The sequence below is a fragment of the Rhinatrema bivittatum genome, chromosome 4, assembly GCF_901001135.1.
Source record: "Rhinatrema bivittatum chromosome 4, aRhiBiv1.1, whole genome shotgun sequence".
NCBI classification, from domain to species: Eukaryota; Metazoa; Chordata; class Amphibia; order Gymnophiona; family Rhinatrematidae; genus Rhinatrema; species Rhinatrema bivittatum.
This window is the reverse complement of record NC_042618.1, coordinates 83,121,881-83,139,240: the sequence shown is the minus strand read 5'-3', so window position 1 is coordinate 83,139,240 and position 17,360 is coordinate 83,121,881. Positions and strand designations below refer to the sequence as shown.

General features: G+C 56.8%; 1 protein-coding gene across 1 annotated transcript in view; it reads left to right on the top strand.

The window, feature by feature from the left end:
- Window positions 1-1,624: 1,624 nt before the first annotated feature.
- Window positions 1,625-17,360, top strand: part of JDP2 (Jun dimerization protein 2) — a 39,493-nt gene continuing 23,757 nt past the window's right edge. The window contains exons 1-2 of the mRNA XM_029598401.1: window positions 1,625-1,861; window positions 13,460-13,683. Of these exons, the coding sequence (XP_029454261.1) occupies window positions 13,483-13,683 (201 nt within the window). The 5' untranslated portion in view covers window positions 1,625-1,861; window positions 13,460-13,482. The remainder of the gene's footprint in view (window positions 1,862-13,459; window positions 13,684-17,360) is intronic.

Genomic DNA, 17,360 nt, shown 5'->3' with positions numbered 1-17,360 from the left:
GGAGGAGTCCTTTGCTCAATGTGCAGGGCACCGGTCAGTGCTGGGAGGAGTCCTTTGCTCACTCTGCAGGGCACCGGTCAGTGCTGGGAGGAGTCCTTTGCTCAATGTGCAGGGCACCGGTCAGCGCTGGGAGGAGTCCTTTGCTCCCTCTGCAGGGCACCGGTCAGTGCTGGAAGGAGTCCTTTGCTCACTGCAGGGCACTGGTCAGTACTGGGAGGAGTGGTTTGCTCAATGTGCAGGGGCAGTGGTCAGTGCTGGGAGGAGTCCTTTGCTCCCTCTGCAGGGCACCGGTCAGTACTGGGAGGAGTGGTTTGCTCAATGTGCAGGGGCACCGGTCAGTGCTGGGAGGAGTCCTTTGCTCACTGCAGGGCACCGGTCAGTACTGGGAGGAGTGGTTTGCTCAATGTGCAGGGGCACCGGTCAGTGCTGGGAGGAGTCCTTTGCTCCCTCTGCAGGGCACCGGTCAGTACTGGGAGGAGTGGTTTGCTCAATGTGCAGGGGCACTGGTCAGTGCTGGGAGGAGTCCTTTGCTCCCTCTGCAGGGCACCGGTCAGTGCTGGGAGGAGTGGTTTGCTCAATGTGCAGGGCACTGGTCAGTGCTGGGAGGAGTCCTTTGCTCACTCTGCAGGGCACCGGTCAGTGCTGGGAGGAGTCCTTTGCTCAATGTGCAGGGCACCGGTCAGTGCTGGGAGGAGTCCTTTGCTCCCTCTGCAGGGCACCGGTCAGTGCTGGGAGGAGTCCTTTGCTCAATGTGCAGGGGCACTGGTCAGTGCTGGGAGGAGTCCTTTGCTCCCTCTGCAGGGCACCGGTCAGTACTGGGAGGAGTGGTTTGCTCAATGTGCAGGGGCACCGGTCAGTGCTGGGAGGAGTGGTTTGCTCAATGTGCAGGGCACTGGTCAGTGCTGGGAGGAGTCCTTTGCTCACTCTGCAGGGCACCGGTCAGTGCTGGGAGGAGTCCTTTGCTCAATGTGCAGGGCACTGGTCAGTGCTGGGAGGAGTCCTTTGCTCCCTCTGCAGGGCACCGGTCAGTGCTGGGAGGAGTCCTTTGCTCAATGTGCAGGGGCACTGGTCAGTGCTGGGAGGAGTCCTTTGCTCCCTCTGCAGGGCACCGGTCAGTGCTGGGAGGAGTCCTTTGCTCCCTCTGCAGGGCACCGGTCAGTGCTGGGAGGAGTCCTTTGCTCAATGTGCAGGGGCACTGGTCAGTGCTGGGAGGAGTCCTTTGCTCCCTCTGCAGGGCACCGGTCAGTACTGGGAGGAGTGGTTTGCTCAATGTGCAGGGGCACTGGTCAGTGCTGGGAGGAGTCCTTTGCTCCCTCTGCAGGGCACCGGTCAGTGCTGGGAGGAGTGGTTTGCTCAATGTGCAGGGGCACTGGTCAGTGCTGGGAGGAGTCCTTTGCTCCCTCTGCAGGGCACTGGTCAGTACTGGGAGGAGTGGTTTGCTCAATGTGCAGGGGCACTGGTCAGTGCTGGGAGGAGTCCTTTGCTCCCTCTGCAGGGCACCGGTCAGCGCTGGGAGGAGTCCTTTGCTCACTGGTCAGTGCCGGGAAGGCTCTTGTCCAGTCGCAGGCTTGCCTCGCTGTTTCCTCTCCTCCCTCCTCCCCTCTGACGTCGCCGCTGGCAGCTGGGCCGGTTCCGCATTCCCTCCGCCCTCCTCCCTTCCGCCGCTATAAATCCCGAGCTGATGCAACCCGGGCCGCCGCCGCCGCCAGCAGGAGCCCGGGAGGGAGAGCGGGGAGAGGGGCGCTCGGTGCTCCCCCCCACCCCCGGCACAAGCCGCCTCCTCCCGCCGGTGAGAGAGGACCCGGGCCGCTGCATGGAGCGACTCGACCCGGAGATCTGATCCAGGAGCGGAGACCGCACGGTACGTAAGAGCCTAACCGAGAGGATCCCGGGGAGAGCCTGCACCCCTCCACCCCGTGCATCTGCACCCCAAGCACAGCCTGCACCCCAAACTCACCTCCCGGGGAGAGCCTGCAGCCCTCCACCCCGTGCATCTGCACCCCAAGCACAGCCTGCACCCCAAACTCACCTCCCGAGGAGAGCCTGCACCCCCTCCACCCCGTGCATCTGCACCCCAAGCACAGCCTGCACCCCAAACTCACCTCCCTAGGAGATCCTGCACCCCTCCACCCCGTGCATCTGCACCCCAAGCACAGCCTGCACCCCAAACTCACCTCCTTAGGAGAGCCTGCACCCCTCCACCCCGTGCATCTGCACCCCAAGCACAGCCTGCACCCCAAACTCACCTCCCGAGAAGAGCCTGCAGCCCTCCACCCCATGCATCTGCACCCCAAGCACAGCCTGCACCCCAAACTCACCTCCCGGGGAGAGCCTGCAGCCCTCCACCCCGTGCATCTGCACCCCAAGCACAGCCTGAACCCGAAACTCACCTCCCGGGGAGAGCCTGCAGCCCTCCACCCCATGCATCTGCACCCCAAGCACAGCCTGCACCCCAAACTCACCTCCCTGCGACAGACTGCACCCCTCCACCCCATGCATCTGCACCCCAAGCACAGCCTGCACCCCAAACTCACCTCCCGGGGAGAGCCTGCACCCCTCCACTCCATGCATCTGCACCCCAAGCACAGCCTGCACCCCAAACTCACCTCCCGGGGAGAGCCTGCAGCCCTCCACCCCATGCATCTGCACCCCAAGCACAGCCTGCACCCCAAACTCACCTCCCTGCGACAGACTGCACCCCTCCACCCCATGCATCTGCACCCCAAGCACAGCCTGCACCCCAAACTCACCTCCCGGGGAGAGCCTGCAGCCCTCCACCCAATGCATCCGCACCCCGAGCACAGCCTGCACCCCAAACTCACCTCCCTGCGACAGACTGCACCCCTCCACCCCATGCATCTGCACCCCAAGCACAGCCTGCACCCCAAACTCACCTCCCGAGGAGAGCCTGCAGCCCTCCACCCCGTGCATCTGCACCCCAAGCACAGCCTGCACCCCAAACTCACCTCCCGGGGAGAGCCTGCAGCCCTCCACCCCATGCATCTGCACCCCAAGCACAGCCTGCACCCCAAACTCACCTCCCGGGGAGAGCCTGCAGCCCTCCACCCCGTGCATCTGCACCCCAAGCACAGCCTGCACCCCAAACTCACCTCCCGGGGAGAGCCTGCACCCCTCCACCCCATGCATCTGCACCCCAAGCACAGCCTGCACCCCACACTCACCTCCCGGGGAGAGCCTGCACCCCTCCACCCCATGCATCTGCACCCCAAGCACAGCCTGCACCCCAAACTCACCTCCCGGGGAGAGCCTGCACCCCTCCACCCCATGCATCCACACCCCAAGGACAGCCTGAACCCGAAACTCTACTCCTGGGGCCACTCCAGACACAGCCTGAAACCCAAACTCACCCCGCACCCCATGCATTCACACCCCGGGCATAGCCTGAACCCCAAACTCAACTCCTGGGGACAGACTGCACCCCTATACACTGCTGTCCCCACACACAGAGTGCGTACGAAGGTCTGCATCCTGCACCCCAAACCTCACCCCTGTCCCACACAGAGAGTGCGTACGAAGGTCTGCATCCCACACCCCAAACCTCACCTCTGTCCCACACACAGAGTGCGTACGAAGGTCTGCATCCCGCACCCCAAACCTCACCTCTGTCCCACACACAGAGTGCGTACGAAGGTCTGCATCCCGCACCCCAAACCTCACCTCTGTCCCACACACAGAGTGCGTACGAAGGTCTGCATCCCGCACCCCAAACCTCACCCCTGTCCCCGCACACAGAGTGCGTACGAAGGTCTGCATCCCGCACCCCAAACCTCACCCCTGTCCCCGCACACAGAGTGCGTACGAAGGTCTGCATCCCGCACCCCAAACCTCACCTGTCCCCGTACACAGAGTGCGTACAAAGGTCTGCATCCCGCACCCCAAACCTCACCTCTGTCCCCACACACAGAGTGCGTACGAAGGTCTGCATCCTGCACCCCGAACCTCACCTCTGTCCCACACACAGAGTGCGTACGAAGGTCTGCATCCCGCACCCCAAACCTCACCTCTGTCCCACACACAGAGTGCGTACGAAGGTCTGCATCCCGCACCCCGAACCTCACCTCTGTCCCCGCACACAGAGTGCGTACGAAGGTCTGCATCCCGCACCCCGAACCTCACCTCTGTCCCCACACACAGAGTGCGTACGAAGGTCTGCATCCCGCACACCAAACCTCACCTCTGTCCCACACACAGAGTGCATACGAAGGTCTGCGTCCCGCACCCCAAACCTCACCTCTGTCCCCACACAGAGTGCGTACGAAGGTCTGCATCCCGCACCCCAAACCTCACCTCTGTCCCCGCACACAGAGTGCGTACGAAGGTCTGCATCCCGCACCCCGAACCTCACCTCTGTCCCCGCACACAGAGTGCGTACGAAGGTCTGCATCCTGCACCCCGAACCTCACCTCTGTCCCACACACAGAGTGCGATACGAAGGTCTGCAGTCCCGCACACCAAACCTCACCTCTGTCCCCACACAGAGTGCGTACGAAGGTCTGCAGTCCCGCACCCCAAACCTCACCTCTGTCCCCACACAGAGTGCGTACGAAGGTCTGCATCCCGCACCCCAAACCTCACCGCTGTCCCATACACAGAGTGCGTACGAAGGTCTGCATCCCGCACCCCAAATCTCACCTCTGTCCCCACACACAGAGTGCGTACGAAGGTCTGCATCCCGCAACCCAAACCTCACCTCTGTCCCACACACAGAGTGCGTACGAAGGTCTGCAATCCCGCACCCCAAACCTCACCTCTGTCCCCACACACAGAGAACAGGCTGCATCCCGCACCCCAAACCTCACCTCTGTCCCCACACACAGAGAACAGGCTGCATCCCGCACCCCCAAACCTCACCTCTGTCCCACACACAGAGTGCGTACGAAGGTCTGCATCCCGCAACCCAAACCTCACCTCTGTCCCACACACAGAGTGCGTACGAAGGTCTGCATCCCGCACCCCAAACCTCACCTCTGTCCCACACACAGAGTGCGTACGAAGGTCTGCATCCCGCACCCCAAACCTCACCTCTGTCCCACACACAGAGTGCGTACGAAGGTCTGCATCCCGCACCCCAAACCTCACCTCTGTCCCCTCACACAGAGAACAGGCTGCATCCCATGCTGCTAGGCCAAGCTTGCATCCTAGCCTTTTCCCCTCACCCCCCCCCGGGGAAGAGGCTGCCCCCGGTTCTCTCCGTCCCTCCAGGCACAGCACAGGCTGCATCCCAACAGCTCTGCTCGAACCCTGGAGAACAAACAGACTGTACCCCAGTCCCACAATCTTTTGGAAACAGGCTGGCACTCCATCCTTTTTGCCCCCTAGGCACAAGCTTCACAACTGTCCAAGATTAGCTTTCACCTCTGCCCCCCCCCCAGGATCATTCTGCGTCTTCTAACACCCAAGAGAAAGATGAACCCTTACTCCCAGCCCATATCTCAGCTACAATCTCATGCCCACTCGTACTTAGCCCAGGTACCTTCCTGCTCATATACGGGCTGTACACCATCTCAACCTTCCCAGTCCTGTCTTCCGGTAGATGCAAGGTGCACACTCATCCTACCCAGACCCTCCTCTGTACAGACACAGGTTGTATACTCCCCCCACACCTCCCCCAGACGTACATTTCCTGCACACTCCCTCCAAATCATTACTTCCTGAGAGGGTAGTGTGGAGGCAGGGGGAATGTTGTTCATAGGCCCAGACACGGCATCTCCTCATGTGTGAGGGTAACAGAAGGGGGAGGAGCAGTGGCAGCGCTGTAACCGTGCACACAGGCCCCCTGCTAGTTACCCCCACATTACCCAGGCACATGGGCACAGATGGGGCCTGGGTCTGTATACATGTATATAGCTCCCCCACTCCTGGTCTCTCTCCGTGTGTATGAAAGAATTGTAGGGGTACGGTGCTGTGGAAGGGCTGTATACATGCACAACGGCCCAAGTCCAGGCCTCCTTCCCCATGTCTGTGTGAGTAGGAACCGTGGGAGGGCTATACATATGCGCCCAGGCCCAGTCCTGTATCCTCATGTGTGAGGGTAATGTGTGGGTTTGGAAGCAGTGGGAGGGCAGAACACACAGGCCCGGGCCCAGTTCTGTATCCTCATGTGTGAGGGTAATGTGTGGGTTTGGAAGCAGTGGGAGGGCAGTACACACAGGCCCGGGCCCAGTCCTGTATCCTCATGTGTGAGGGTAATGTGTGGGTTTGGAAGCAGTGGGAGGGCAGTACACACAGGCCCGGGCCCAGTCCTGTATCCTCATGTGTGAGGGTAATGTGTGGGTTTGGAAGCAGTGGGAGGGCAGTACACACAGGCCCGGGCCCAGTTCTGCATCCCCATGTGCGAGGGTAATGTGTGGGTTTGGAAGCAGTGGGAGGGCAGTACACACAGGCCCGGGCCCAGTTCTGCATCCCCATGTGCGAGGGTAATGTGTGGGTTTGGAAGCAGTGGGAGGGCAGAACACACAGGCCCGGGCCCAGTTCTGTATCCTCATGTGTGAGGGTAATGTGTGGGTTTGGAAGCAGTGGGAGGGCAGAACACACAGGCCCGGGCCCAGTTCTGTATCCTCATGTGCGAGGGTAATGTGTGGGTTTGGAAGCAGTGGGAGGGCAGTACACACAGGCCCGGGCCCAGTTCTGCATCCCCATGTGCGAGGGTAATGTGTGGGTTTGGAAGCAGTGGGAGGGCAGTACACACAGGCCCGGGCCCAGTTCTGCATCCCCATGTGCGAGGGTAATGTGTGGGTTTGGAAGCAGTGGGAGGGCAGAACACACAGGCCCGGGCCCAGTTCTGTATCCTCATGTGTGAGGGTAATGTGTGGGTTTGGAAGCAGTGGGAGGGCAGTACACACAGGCCCGGGCCCAGTTCTGTATCCCCATGTGTGAGGGTAATGTGTGGGTTTGGAAGCAGTGGGAGGGCAGTACACACAGGCCCGGGCCCAGTTCTGTATCCCCATGTGTGAGGGTAATGTGTGGGTTTGGAAGCAGTGGGAGGGCAGTACACACAGGCCCGGGCCCAGTTCTGTATCCCCATGTGCGAGGGTAATGTGTGGGTTTGGAAGCAGTGGGAGGGCAGTACACACAGGCCCGGGCCCAGTTCTGTATCCCCATGTGCGAGGGTAATGTGTGGGTTTGGAAGCAGTGGGAGGGCAGTACACACAGGCCCGGGCCTAGTCGTGTATCTCCATGTGCGAGGGTAATGTGTGGGTTTGGAAGCAGTGGGAGGGCAGTACACACAGGCCCGGGCCCAGTTCTGTATCCCCATGTGTGAGGGTAATGTGTGGGTTTGGAAGCAGTGGGAGGGCAGTACACACAGGTCCGGGCCCAGTTCTGTATCCTCATGTGTGAGGGTAATGTGTGGGTTTGGAAGCAGTGGGAGGGCAGTACACACAGGCCCGGGCCCAGTTCTGTATCCCCATGTGCGAGGGTAATGTGTGGGTTTGGAAGCAGTGGGAGGGCAGTACACACAGGCCCGGGCCCAGTCCTGTATCCTCATGTGTGAGGGTAATGTGTGGGTTTGGAAGCAGTGGGAGGGCAGTACACACAGGCCCGGGCCCAGTCCTGTATCTCCATGTGTGTGGGTAATGTGTGGGTTTGGAAGCAGTGGGAGGGCAGTACACACAGGCCCGGGCCCAGTTCTGTATCCCCATGTGTGAGGGTAATGTGTGGGTTTGGAAGCAGTGGGAGGGCAGTACACACAGGCCCGGGCCCAGGATTGGTTCTGAATCTTTCCCTCTGGAGGAATACGGGAACACAGGCTCTGCTTTGTGTCTTTGGTGCCTGAGACTTGGCTGCTCCTGAGCCGTTTGTGGTGTGAGAAGTGCAGGGTGAATGTGCTTGGCTCCTTCTCTGCTTGTTTTGGCAGCTCTGGGAAGTGCGTGTGTGAGAGACACGGAGCCTTCCTCTCAGTGGCTGCCTGCAGGCTCCTGCACCGAGCCTCCCTGCCTGTTGCCGCGGGGCTGTGGCTGCTAACGGGCTCCTGGAGGAAGGGGCCATGCAGAGACGGGGGATCCGGGCCAAGCTCTGCAGGAGGGGAGGCAGGGGACTCCTGTCTGGGACCTTCTGCGGGAAGGTTTGGAAGTGTGAAGGGGGTATGGCACCTCAGGAAGGGGCAATAAACTAATACAGGAACTGCTTGGGGGAGAATGAGGGAGAGGCAGGACGCTCAGGGGCAATAAACAGAAGATAGTGTAGTTCTTGTTAACTACAAGTAAATTGATATGAAGAAGCAAGTGACTCTTATAGCAGAACCTGCACTCCCTGTCCCCAGCAGAAACTGCTCTGCCAATGCACCTCCCTCCTACCCTGCAGCACCCCTGCTATTCCAGTACTGAGACCCCCCCCACACACACACACACAGCTCTGCCAATGCACCTCCCTCCTACCCTGCAGCACCCCTGCTATTCCAGTACTGAGACCCCCCACACACACACACACAGCTCTGCCAATGCACCTCCCTCCTACCCTGCAGCACCCCTGCTATTCCAGTACTGAGACCCCCCCACACACACACACAGCTCTGCCAATGCACCTCCCTCCTACCCTGCAGCACCCCTGCTATTCCAGTACTGAGACCCTCACACACACACACACACAGCTCTGCCAATGCACCTCCCTCCTACCCTGCAGCACCCCTGCTATTCCAGTACTGAGACCCTCACACACACACACACAGCTCTGCCAATGCACCTCCCTCCTACCCTGCAGCACCCCCTGCTATTCCAGTACTGAGACCCTCCCCACACACACACACAGCTCTGCCAATGCACCTCCCTCCTACCCTGCAGCACCCCTGCTATTCCAGTACTGAGACCCTCCCCACACACACACACAGCTCTGCCAATGCACCTCCCTCCTACCCTGCAGCACCCCTGCTATTCCAGTACTGAGACCCTCACACACACACACACAGCTCTGCCAATGCACCTCCCTCCTACCCTGCAGCACCCCTGCTATTCCAGTACTGAGACCCCCCCCCACACACACACACACAGCTCTGCCAATGCACCTCCCTCCTACCCTGCAGCACCCCTGCTATTCCAGTACTGAGACCCCCCCCCCACACACACACACACAGCTCTGCCAATGCACCTCCCTCCTACCCTGCAGCACCCCCTGCTATTCCAGTACTGAGACCCTCCCCACACACACACACAGCTCTGCCAATGCACCTCCCTCCTACCCTGCAGCACCCCTGCTATTCCAGTACTGAGACCCTCACACACACACACACAGCTCTGCCAATGCACCTCCCTCCTACCCTGCAGCACCCCTGCTATTCCAGTACTGAGACCCCCCCCCCCCACACACACACACAGCTCTGCCAATGCACCTCCCTCCTACCCTGCAGCACCCCTGCTATTCCAGTACTGAGACCCCCCCCCCACACACACACACACAGCTCTGCCAATGCACCTCCCTCCTACCCTGCAGCACCCCCTGCTATTCCAGTACTGAGACCCTCCCCACACACACACACAGCTCTGCCAATGCACCTCCCTCCTACCCTGCAGCACCCCTGCTATTCCAGTACTGAGACCCTCACACACACACACACAGCTCTGCCAATGCACCTCCCTCCTACCCTGCAGCACCCCTGCTATTCCAGTACTGAGACCCCCCCACACACACACACACACAGCTCTGCCAATGCACCTCCCTCCTACCCTGCAGCACCCCCTGCTATTCCAGTACTGAGACCCTCACACACACACACACACACAGCTCTGCCAATGCACCTCCCTCCTACCCTGCAGCACCCCCTGCTATTCCAGTACTGAGACCCTCACACACACACACACACAGCTCTGCCAATGCACCTCCCTCCTGCCCTGCAGCACCCCTGCTATTCCAGTACTGAGACCCTCACACACACACACACACACAGCTCTGCCAATGCACCTCCCTCCTACCCTGCAGCACCCCCTGCTATTCCAGTACTGAGACCCTCACACACACACACACAGCTCTGCCAATGCACCTCCCTCCTACCCTGCAGCACCCCCTGCTATTCCAGTACTGAGACCCTCACACACACACACACAGCTCTGCCAATGCACCTCCCTCCTACCCTGCAGCACCCCTGCTATTCCAGTACTGAGACCCTCACACACACACACACACACAGCTCTGCCAATGCACCTCCCTCCTACCCTGCAGCACCCCCTGCTATTCCAGTACTGAGACCCTCACACACACACAGCTCTGCCAATGCACCTCCCTCCTACCCTGCAGCACCCCTGCTATTCCAGTACTGAGACCCTCACACACACACACACACACAGCTCTGCCAATGCACCTCCCTCCTGCCCTGCAGCACCCCTGCTATTCCAGTACTGAGACCCTCACACACACACAGCTCTGCCAATGCACCTCCCTCCTGCCCTGCAGCACCCCTGCTATTCCAGTACTGAGACCCCCCCCCCCGACACACACACACAGCTCTGCCAATGCACCTCCCTCCTGCCCTGCAGCACCCCCTGCTATTCCAGTACTGAGACCCCCACTCACACACACACAGCTCTGCCAATGCACCTCCCTCCTGCCCTGCAGCACCCCCTGCTATTCCAGTACTGAGACCCCCACTCACACACACACAGCTCTGCCAATGCACCTCCCTCCTGCCCTGCAGCACCCCTGCTATTCCAGTACTGAGACCCTCACACACACACACACACACACACACAGCTCTGCCAATGCACCTCCCTCCTACCCTGCAGCACCCCCTGCTATTCCAGTTCTGAGACCCCCACTCACACACACACAGCTCTGCCAATGCACCTCCCTCCTACCCTGCAGCACCCCCTGCTATTCCAGTACTGAGACCCTCACACACACACACAGCTCTGCCAATGCACCTCCCTCCTGCCCTGCAGCACCCCCTGCTATTCCAGTACTGAGACCCCCCCCCACACACACACACACAGCTCTGCCAATGCACCTCCCTCCTACCCTGCAGCACCCCTGCTATTCCAGTACTGAGACCCTCACACACACACACAGCTCTGCCAATGCACCTCCCTCCTGCCCTGCAGCACCTCCTGCTATTCCAGTACTGAGACCCTCACACACACACACAGCTCTGCCAATGCACCTCCCTCCTACCCTGCAGCACCCCCTGCTATTCCAGTACTGAGACCCTCACACACACAGCTCTGCCAATGCACCTCCCTCCTGCCCTGCAGCACCCCTGCTATTCCAGTACTGAGACCCTCACACACACACAGCTCTGCCAATGCACCTCCCTCCTACCCTGCAGCACCCCTGCTATTCCAGTACTGAGACCCTCACACACACACAGCTCTGCCAATGCACCTCCCTCCTGCCCTGCAGCACCCCTGCTATTCCAGTACTGAGACCCTCACACACACACACACACACAGCTCTACCAATGCACCTCCCTCCTGCCCTGCAGCATCCCTGCTATTCCAGTACTGAGACCCTCACACACACACACACACACAGCTCTACCAATGCACCTCCCTCCTGCCCTGCAGCATCCCTGCTATTCCAGTACTGAGACCCTCACACACACACACACAGCTCTGCCAATGCACCTCACTCCTGCCCTGCAGCACCCCTGCTATTCCAGTACTGAGACCCTCACACACACACACACACACAGCTCTGCCAATGCACCTCCCTCCTGCCCTGCAGCATCCCTGCTATTCCAGTACTGAGACCCTCACACACACACACACACACACAGCTCTACCAATGCACCTCCCTCCTGCCCTGCAGCACCCCCTGCTATTCCAGTACTGAGACCCTCCCCACACACACACACAGCTCTGCCAATGCACCTCACTCCTGCCCTGCAGCACCCCTGCTATTCCAGTACTGAGACCCTCACACACACACAGCTCTGCCAATGCACCTCCCTCCTGCCCTGCAGCACCCCTGCTATTCCAGTACTGAGACCCTCACACACACACAGCTCTGCCAATGCACCTCCCTCCTGCCCTGCAGCATCCCTGCTATTCCAGTACTGAGACCCTCACACACACACACACACACAGCTCTACCAATGCACCTCCCTCCTGCCCTGCAGCACCCCTGCTATTCCAGTACTGAGACCCTCACACACACACACACACACAGCTCTACCAATGCACCTCCCTCCTGCCCTGCAGCACCCCCTGCTATTCCAGTACTGAGACCCTCCCCACACACACACACAGCTCTGCCAATGCACCTCACTCCTGCCCTGCAGCACCCCTGCTATTCCAGTACTGAGACCCTCACACACACACAGCTCTGCCAATGCACCTCACTCCTGCCCTGCAGCACCCCTGCTATTCCAGTACTGAGACCCTCACACACAGCTCTGCCAATGCACCTCCCTCCTACCCTGCAGCACCCCTGCTATTCCAGTACTGAGACCCTCACACACACACAGCGCTGCCAATGCACCTCCCTCCTGCCCTGCAGCACCCCTGCTATTCCAGTACTGAGACCCTCACACACACACACACAGCTCTGCCAATGCACCTCCCTCCTACCCTACAGCACCCCTGCTATTCCAGTACTGAGACCCTCACACACACACACACAGCTCTGCCAATGCACCTCCCTCCTGCCCTGCAGCACCCCCTGCTATTCCAGTACTGAGACCTCACACACACACACACAGCTCTGCCAATGCACCTCCCTCCTGCCCTGCAGCACCCCTGCTATTCCAGTACTGAGACCCTCACACACACACACACAGCTCTGCCAATGCACCTCCCTCCTACCCTGCAGCACCCCTGCTATTCCAGTACTGAGACCCTCACACACACACACACACACAGCTCTGCCAATGCACCTCCCTCCTACCCTGCAGCTCCCCTGCTATTCCAGTACTGAGACCCTCACAAACACACACACACAGCTCTGCCAATGCACCTCCCTCCTACCCTGCAGCAACCCCTGCTATTCCAGTACTGAGACCCTCACACACACACACACACACACACACACAGCTCTGCCAATGCACCTCCCTCCTACCCTGCAGCAACCCCTGCTATTCCAGTACTGAGACCCTCACACACACACACACACACACAGCTCTGCCAATGCACCTCCCTCCTACCCTGCAGCACCCCTGCTATTCCAGTACTGAGACCCTCACACACACACACACACAGCTCTGCCAATGCACCTCCCTCCTGCCCTGCAGCACCTCCTGCTATTCCAGTACTGAGACCCTCACACACACACACACAGCTCTGCCAATGCACCTCCCTCCTACCCTGCAGCACCCCCTGCTGTTCTAGTTCTCAGATGCCCACCCATGGCCTCTTCCCTTCTGAGTGGTATTTGCATCCCCTGCCACTGATGCCCTGTTTGATGACACAGAGTGAGTTGATTACTGACCTAGTACACTGTGCCTTGCATCAGTCTGAGAGCTTTGGACTGGTCCTTTTTGGCAGTGGTCTGATAACGTCTTGCCTCTCTTACTCTGCAGTTCTCTGAGTGCTGCCTCTGGATATGATGCCAGGGCAGATCCCTGACCCATCTCTGACTGCTGGCACACTGCCAGGGCTTGGACTGCTGACCAGGCTCCCCAGCACTGCCCTGACAGCCCAGGAATTGAAGCTCACAGGTCTTCACAGGCTGGGAGCCATCATCTCTCCGCTGCACTTTCTGGATGTGAAGCTTGGCAAGAGGCTGCAGTCGGTGAAAAGTGAGGTAATGCCTTCTCCTGACCCCTCCCTTCATGCAGTGCCTACTCTGAGAAGATCCAAACTGAGCCCCAGGCCTGAGGTCACCTTCCCATCTTCTCCTCTTCAATGATCTCGCAAACAAGAGAAAGATCTGCCCCCCTGAAATGACACCAAATTGCATCCATACAGTGCTGCCCACTTCCTCACCACTTCCTAGAGTCGGTCCTCAGTCCTGGGTGCGAATGTTACCTCCTTTCTTGTACTTGAGCACCGCTTCCATGAGCTTCCAGGGGAATTTTTAGGCAACACCATGGCCAAGCTGAGATTGTATGGGATGACGCGGAAGAGTTTTCTTTGAGCTGAGTGTGACTGGATTGGGATCGGTTGGGTTGCATTGGGCTTAGCCTTTGAGTTGGCTGCGTTGGGATAGGTTGGCTGAGGAAGATGGTGCCCTGAAGATGCTCATGTGTTATGATTTGTAGGTGAGATTTTCTTATGTGCTGTCTGTGTGTGACTGTGCCTCTCTGTGTATTTGCGTTTGTTCCTGTCTGTGTGTGACTGTGCCTCTCTGTGCATTTGCGTTTGTTCCTGTCTGTGTGTGACTGTGCCTCTCTGTGCATTTGCGTTTGTTCCTGTCTGTGTGTGACTGTGCCTCTCTGTGCATTTGCGTTTGTTCCTGTCTGTGTGTGTGACTTTCTTTCTCTTGCTGCTGGTTATTCAAAATTCAAGAAACTATTTTTTTTGTAATTAAATCTTTATTAGCAGACACACGTGCAGATACAAATAGTTTAAGATATAGAATGCAAAGCATGGAAGAATCACAAACGTTACAATTAGGTCTTTCACTGTGTTTGAAGCACTGAAACAGCAATAGGTCAAAAGTAGAAAGCATTGAACAGCCACATACCAAGTACCTCATGAAGACTGCTTTGTTTAGCTTTTATCCCAACCCCCAATCCACCCACCCTAAAACTCCAGGAAAGGCCCCTAGATTGATACAAGCTCCCTCCTTTTCACCCCCCCCCCGTACCCCTATTGTTTATGCTTCCACTGTATGTAAGGTTTCCAGATCTTCTCAAAAGCATGTAAGATGTCATTACGAAGGGCCATACGTTTTCCAGTATAGTACACCTTCCCAATCCTGGAGGAAACCATTCTTATAGTGCGCACTGTAGTCTGAAGCCACATTGTGGCAATGTCCCACCTGGTTGCAATCAAGATTTGCATCATCGAGCGCTGCTGAGGCTCCTTCCCAACCTCAGTCGGCATACTCTGGGGACTTTAGGGACAGAGATTCCCAGGGTGTCCCGCCCTAAACCTGCTCACCTCCAAGCACTCCCACCACATATGGAAGAGTGAGCCCATGGGGCCACAGCCCCTCCAACACTTGTTACTTACGTGGGAAACGTTTTGCTCAACCTAGCTGGGGTCAGATTCCACCTGTAGAGTAACTTATACCCGTTGTCTTTTATTAGGGCCGAAACTGACCCCCTGCTGGAAGCCAGGAAACACTGATTCCAAACACTGTCTTCCAGAGATTCTCCCAAATCTTTCTCCCAGGCTTCTTGAAATTTGTTTCGAGGTCAATTCCCTGTTTAGCGGTGCATAAATTTTAGATATGGGCTGCTTGATCACAAAAACCTACAAAAAGTGTTTTGCCCTGTAGGTCAGAGCCTATTTTCTCAGCCCAGAAATAGTGAGCCACTTGGTTATATGAAAAGCGGTTGATCTGGGTCAGATATATTTGCTGTAATTTTTCAAATCCCAGTAAACCGTGACCATCCCAAAGTTGCTCTAATCTAGTTATCCCCTTCCCTGTCAGGCTCGCAATGACCCCAGCCTCCAAAGGCGGACTGAAGTATTTATTATACAAAAACGAGGTGTGGTGAAAGAATCGCCCTTGGCCCACTGGCCCCTTCCTCCATGATCAAGCGTGAATAGGGCGATAAGCCCCCGGTGAGCAGAGATCCGCACTCCCACCCGCGGATGTCACAAAGTGTGGACAAGGTTCCCATTCCTTGGTATGCACTTTCACATGCCACTGCAACATGGCACTCAACTGTGCTGCCACTTAGTACAACAGTAAATTAGGTACGTCAATACCCCCTCTTAATATCCATTGAAAAAGAACTCTGCCTGACTCCCAAGGGGGGGTCTATGGTGCCTTATAAATCGAAATAGCTTACGCTGCCAACTTTTTAATAGTCCGGCTGGAACTCACACTGGTAGCATCTGGAAGAAATAATATCTTGGAAGTATATTTATCTTGCAAATAGCCACTCCACCTATCCACCAAAAATGCATTCTATCCCATCTATCCAAGTCCCTTTGTATTTCCTTCATCAAGGGGTCATAATTAAACTCAAAGTTCCTCAATTTTTGGACCTATTTTTACCCCACCTCCTAAGCCACTTTGAATGGAAGAGAATCCCCAACTAATTTAAACTGCTCCTGGGGCATGGAAATGTTCAAAATCTCTGATTTATCCTCCTTGAACCCTGAGATTCCCCCAAATAGTCTCCAGAACGGAAATTTCCGTAACTGTAAAGAGCAAGTCATCAGCAAGCAACGAGATTTTGTAATCCATCCCCCTCACCCTCAGACCACCCACCCGGGTAGTAGTACGGATCTTTTCTGCAAAGGAGTCTAAAAAATGCAAACAGGAGGGGAGACGGCGGGCATCTTAATACATGCCTGCGGGTGATCATACAGTTTTTTTGATCCATTCAATAAAGCCTAATCCTAGGTTTATTTTCTCCACTAGTTGGAAGAGAAACGGCCAGTGAACTCTGTCGAAGGCCTTTTCTGTGTCAACCGTCAATAGAACCACTGGCACACTATCCCGCTGCACTTTCCAAATTAATTCCAAGACCCTTCTGACATTATCAGATGCCAACCTCCCAGGTACAAATCCCGACTGGTCAGGATGTATCAATAAAGGTGCCTCTGGCCCCTATTATCTTCAGGTCTATATTGATTAGGGAGATGGGTCTATAGGAACCGCAAAGGGTAGGATCTCTCCCCCCTTTTGCCAAAATAGTAAAATCTACCAAATTCACATAGGGCGAAATAGATCCACCACAGCGCAAGGAGTTGAACATAGTAACTAATGGTTCCATCAGCACCGGCAAAAATGATTTGTAGAATTTAGCCGTAAAACCATCAAGTCTGGGTGCCTTACCCAATTTCAAATCCCTGCTGGCCTGATTCACTTCGAACTCTGTGATGTCCTTATTGAGTCTCTTCCTAGTTTCCTCAGCCAGGTTTGAGATATTTACACCCCCCAAATATCGTTCAATATCCTGCAAGTCAATGTATGTGTCAGAGCTAGAAAACTTTCCCCACCTTGCCTCTAATCTTGGTGACATGATTTTGAGTGAACTTTTCTTTTTGCCATCTCACTGACACTCGGCCTGCCTTATTGCCAAACTCAAATGTCGCTGTTTAAGCACATTGGAAAGCTATTTTGGCCAAATCCAGGTCACGCATTCGCTTCTGAACTCTGGGGCATTGGGACCCATTTGGGGCTTCTTTCAAGCCTGGCGATTTTTTGCATAAGCAGAAGCCTTTTCTTCTCCCTTTCCTTTTTAAGGAATGAAGCCCAGGAAATCATGTCCCCCTTGTAACCACTTTCAGACACTCCCAAAGCACAGTAGATGTGACTTTAGATGTACGATTAATAGACAAATATTCCCTTATCTC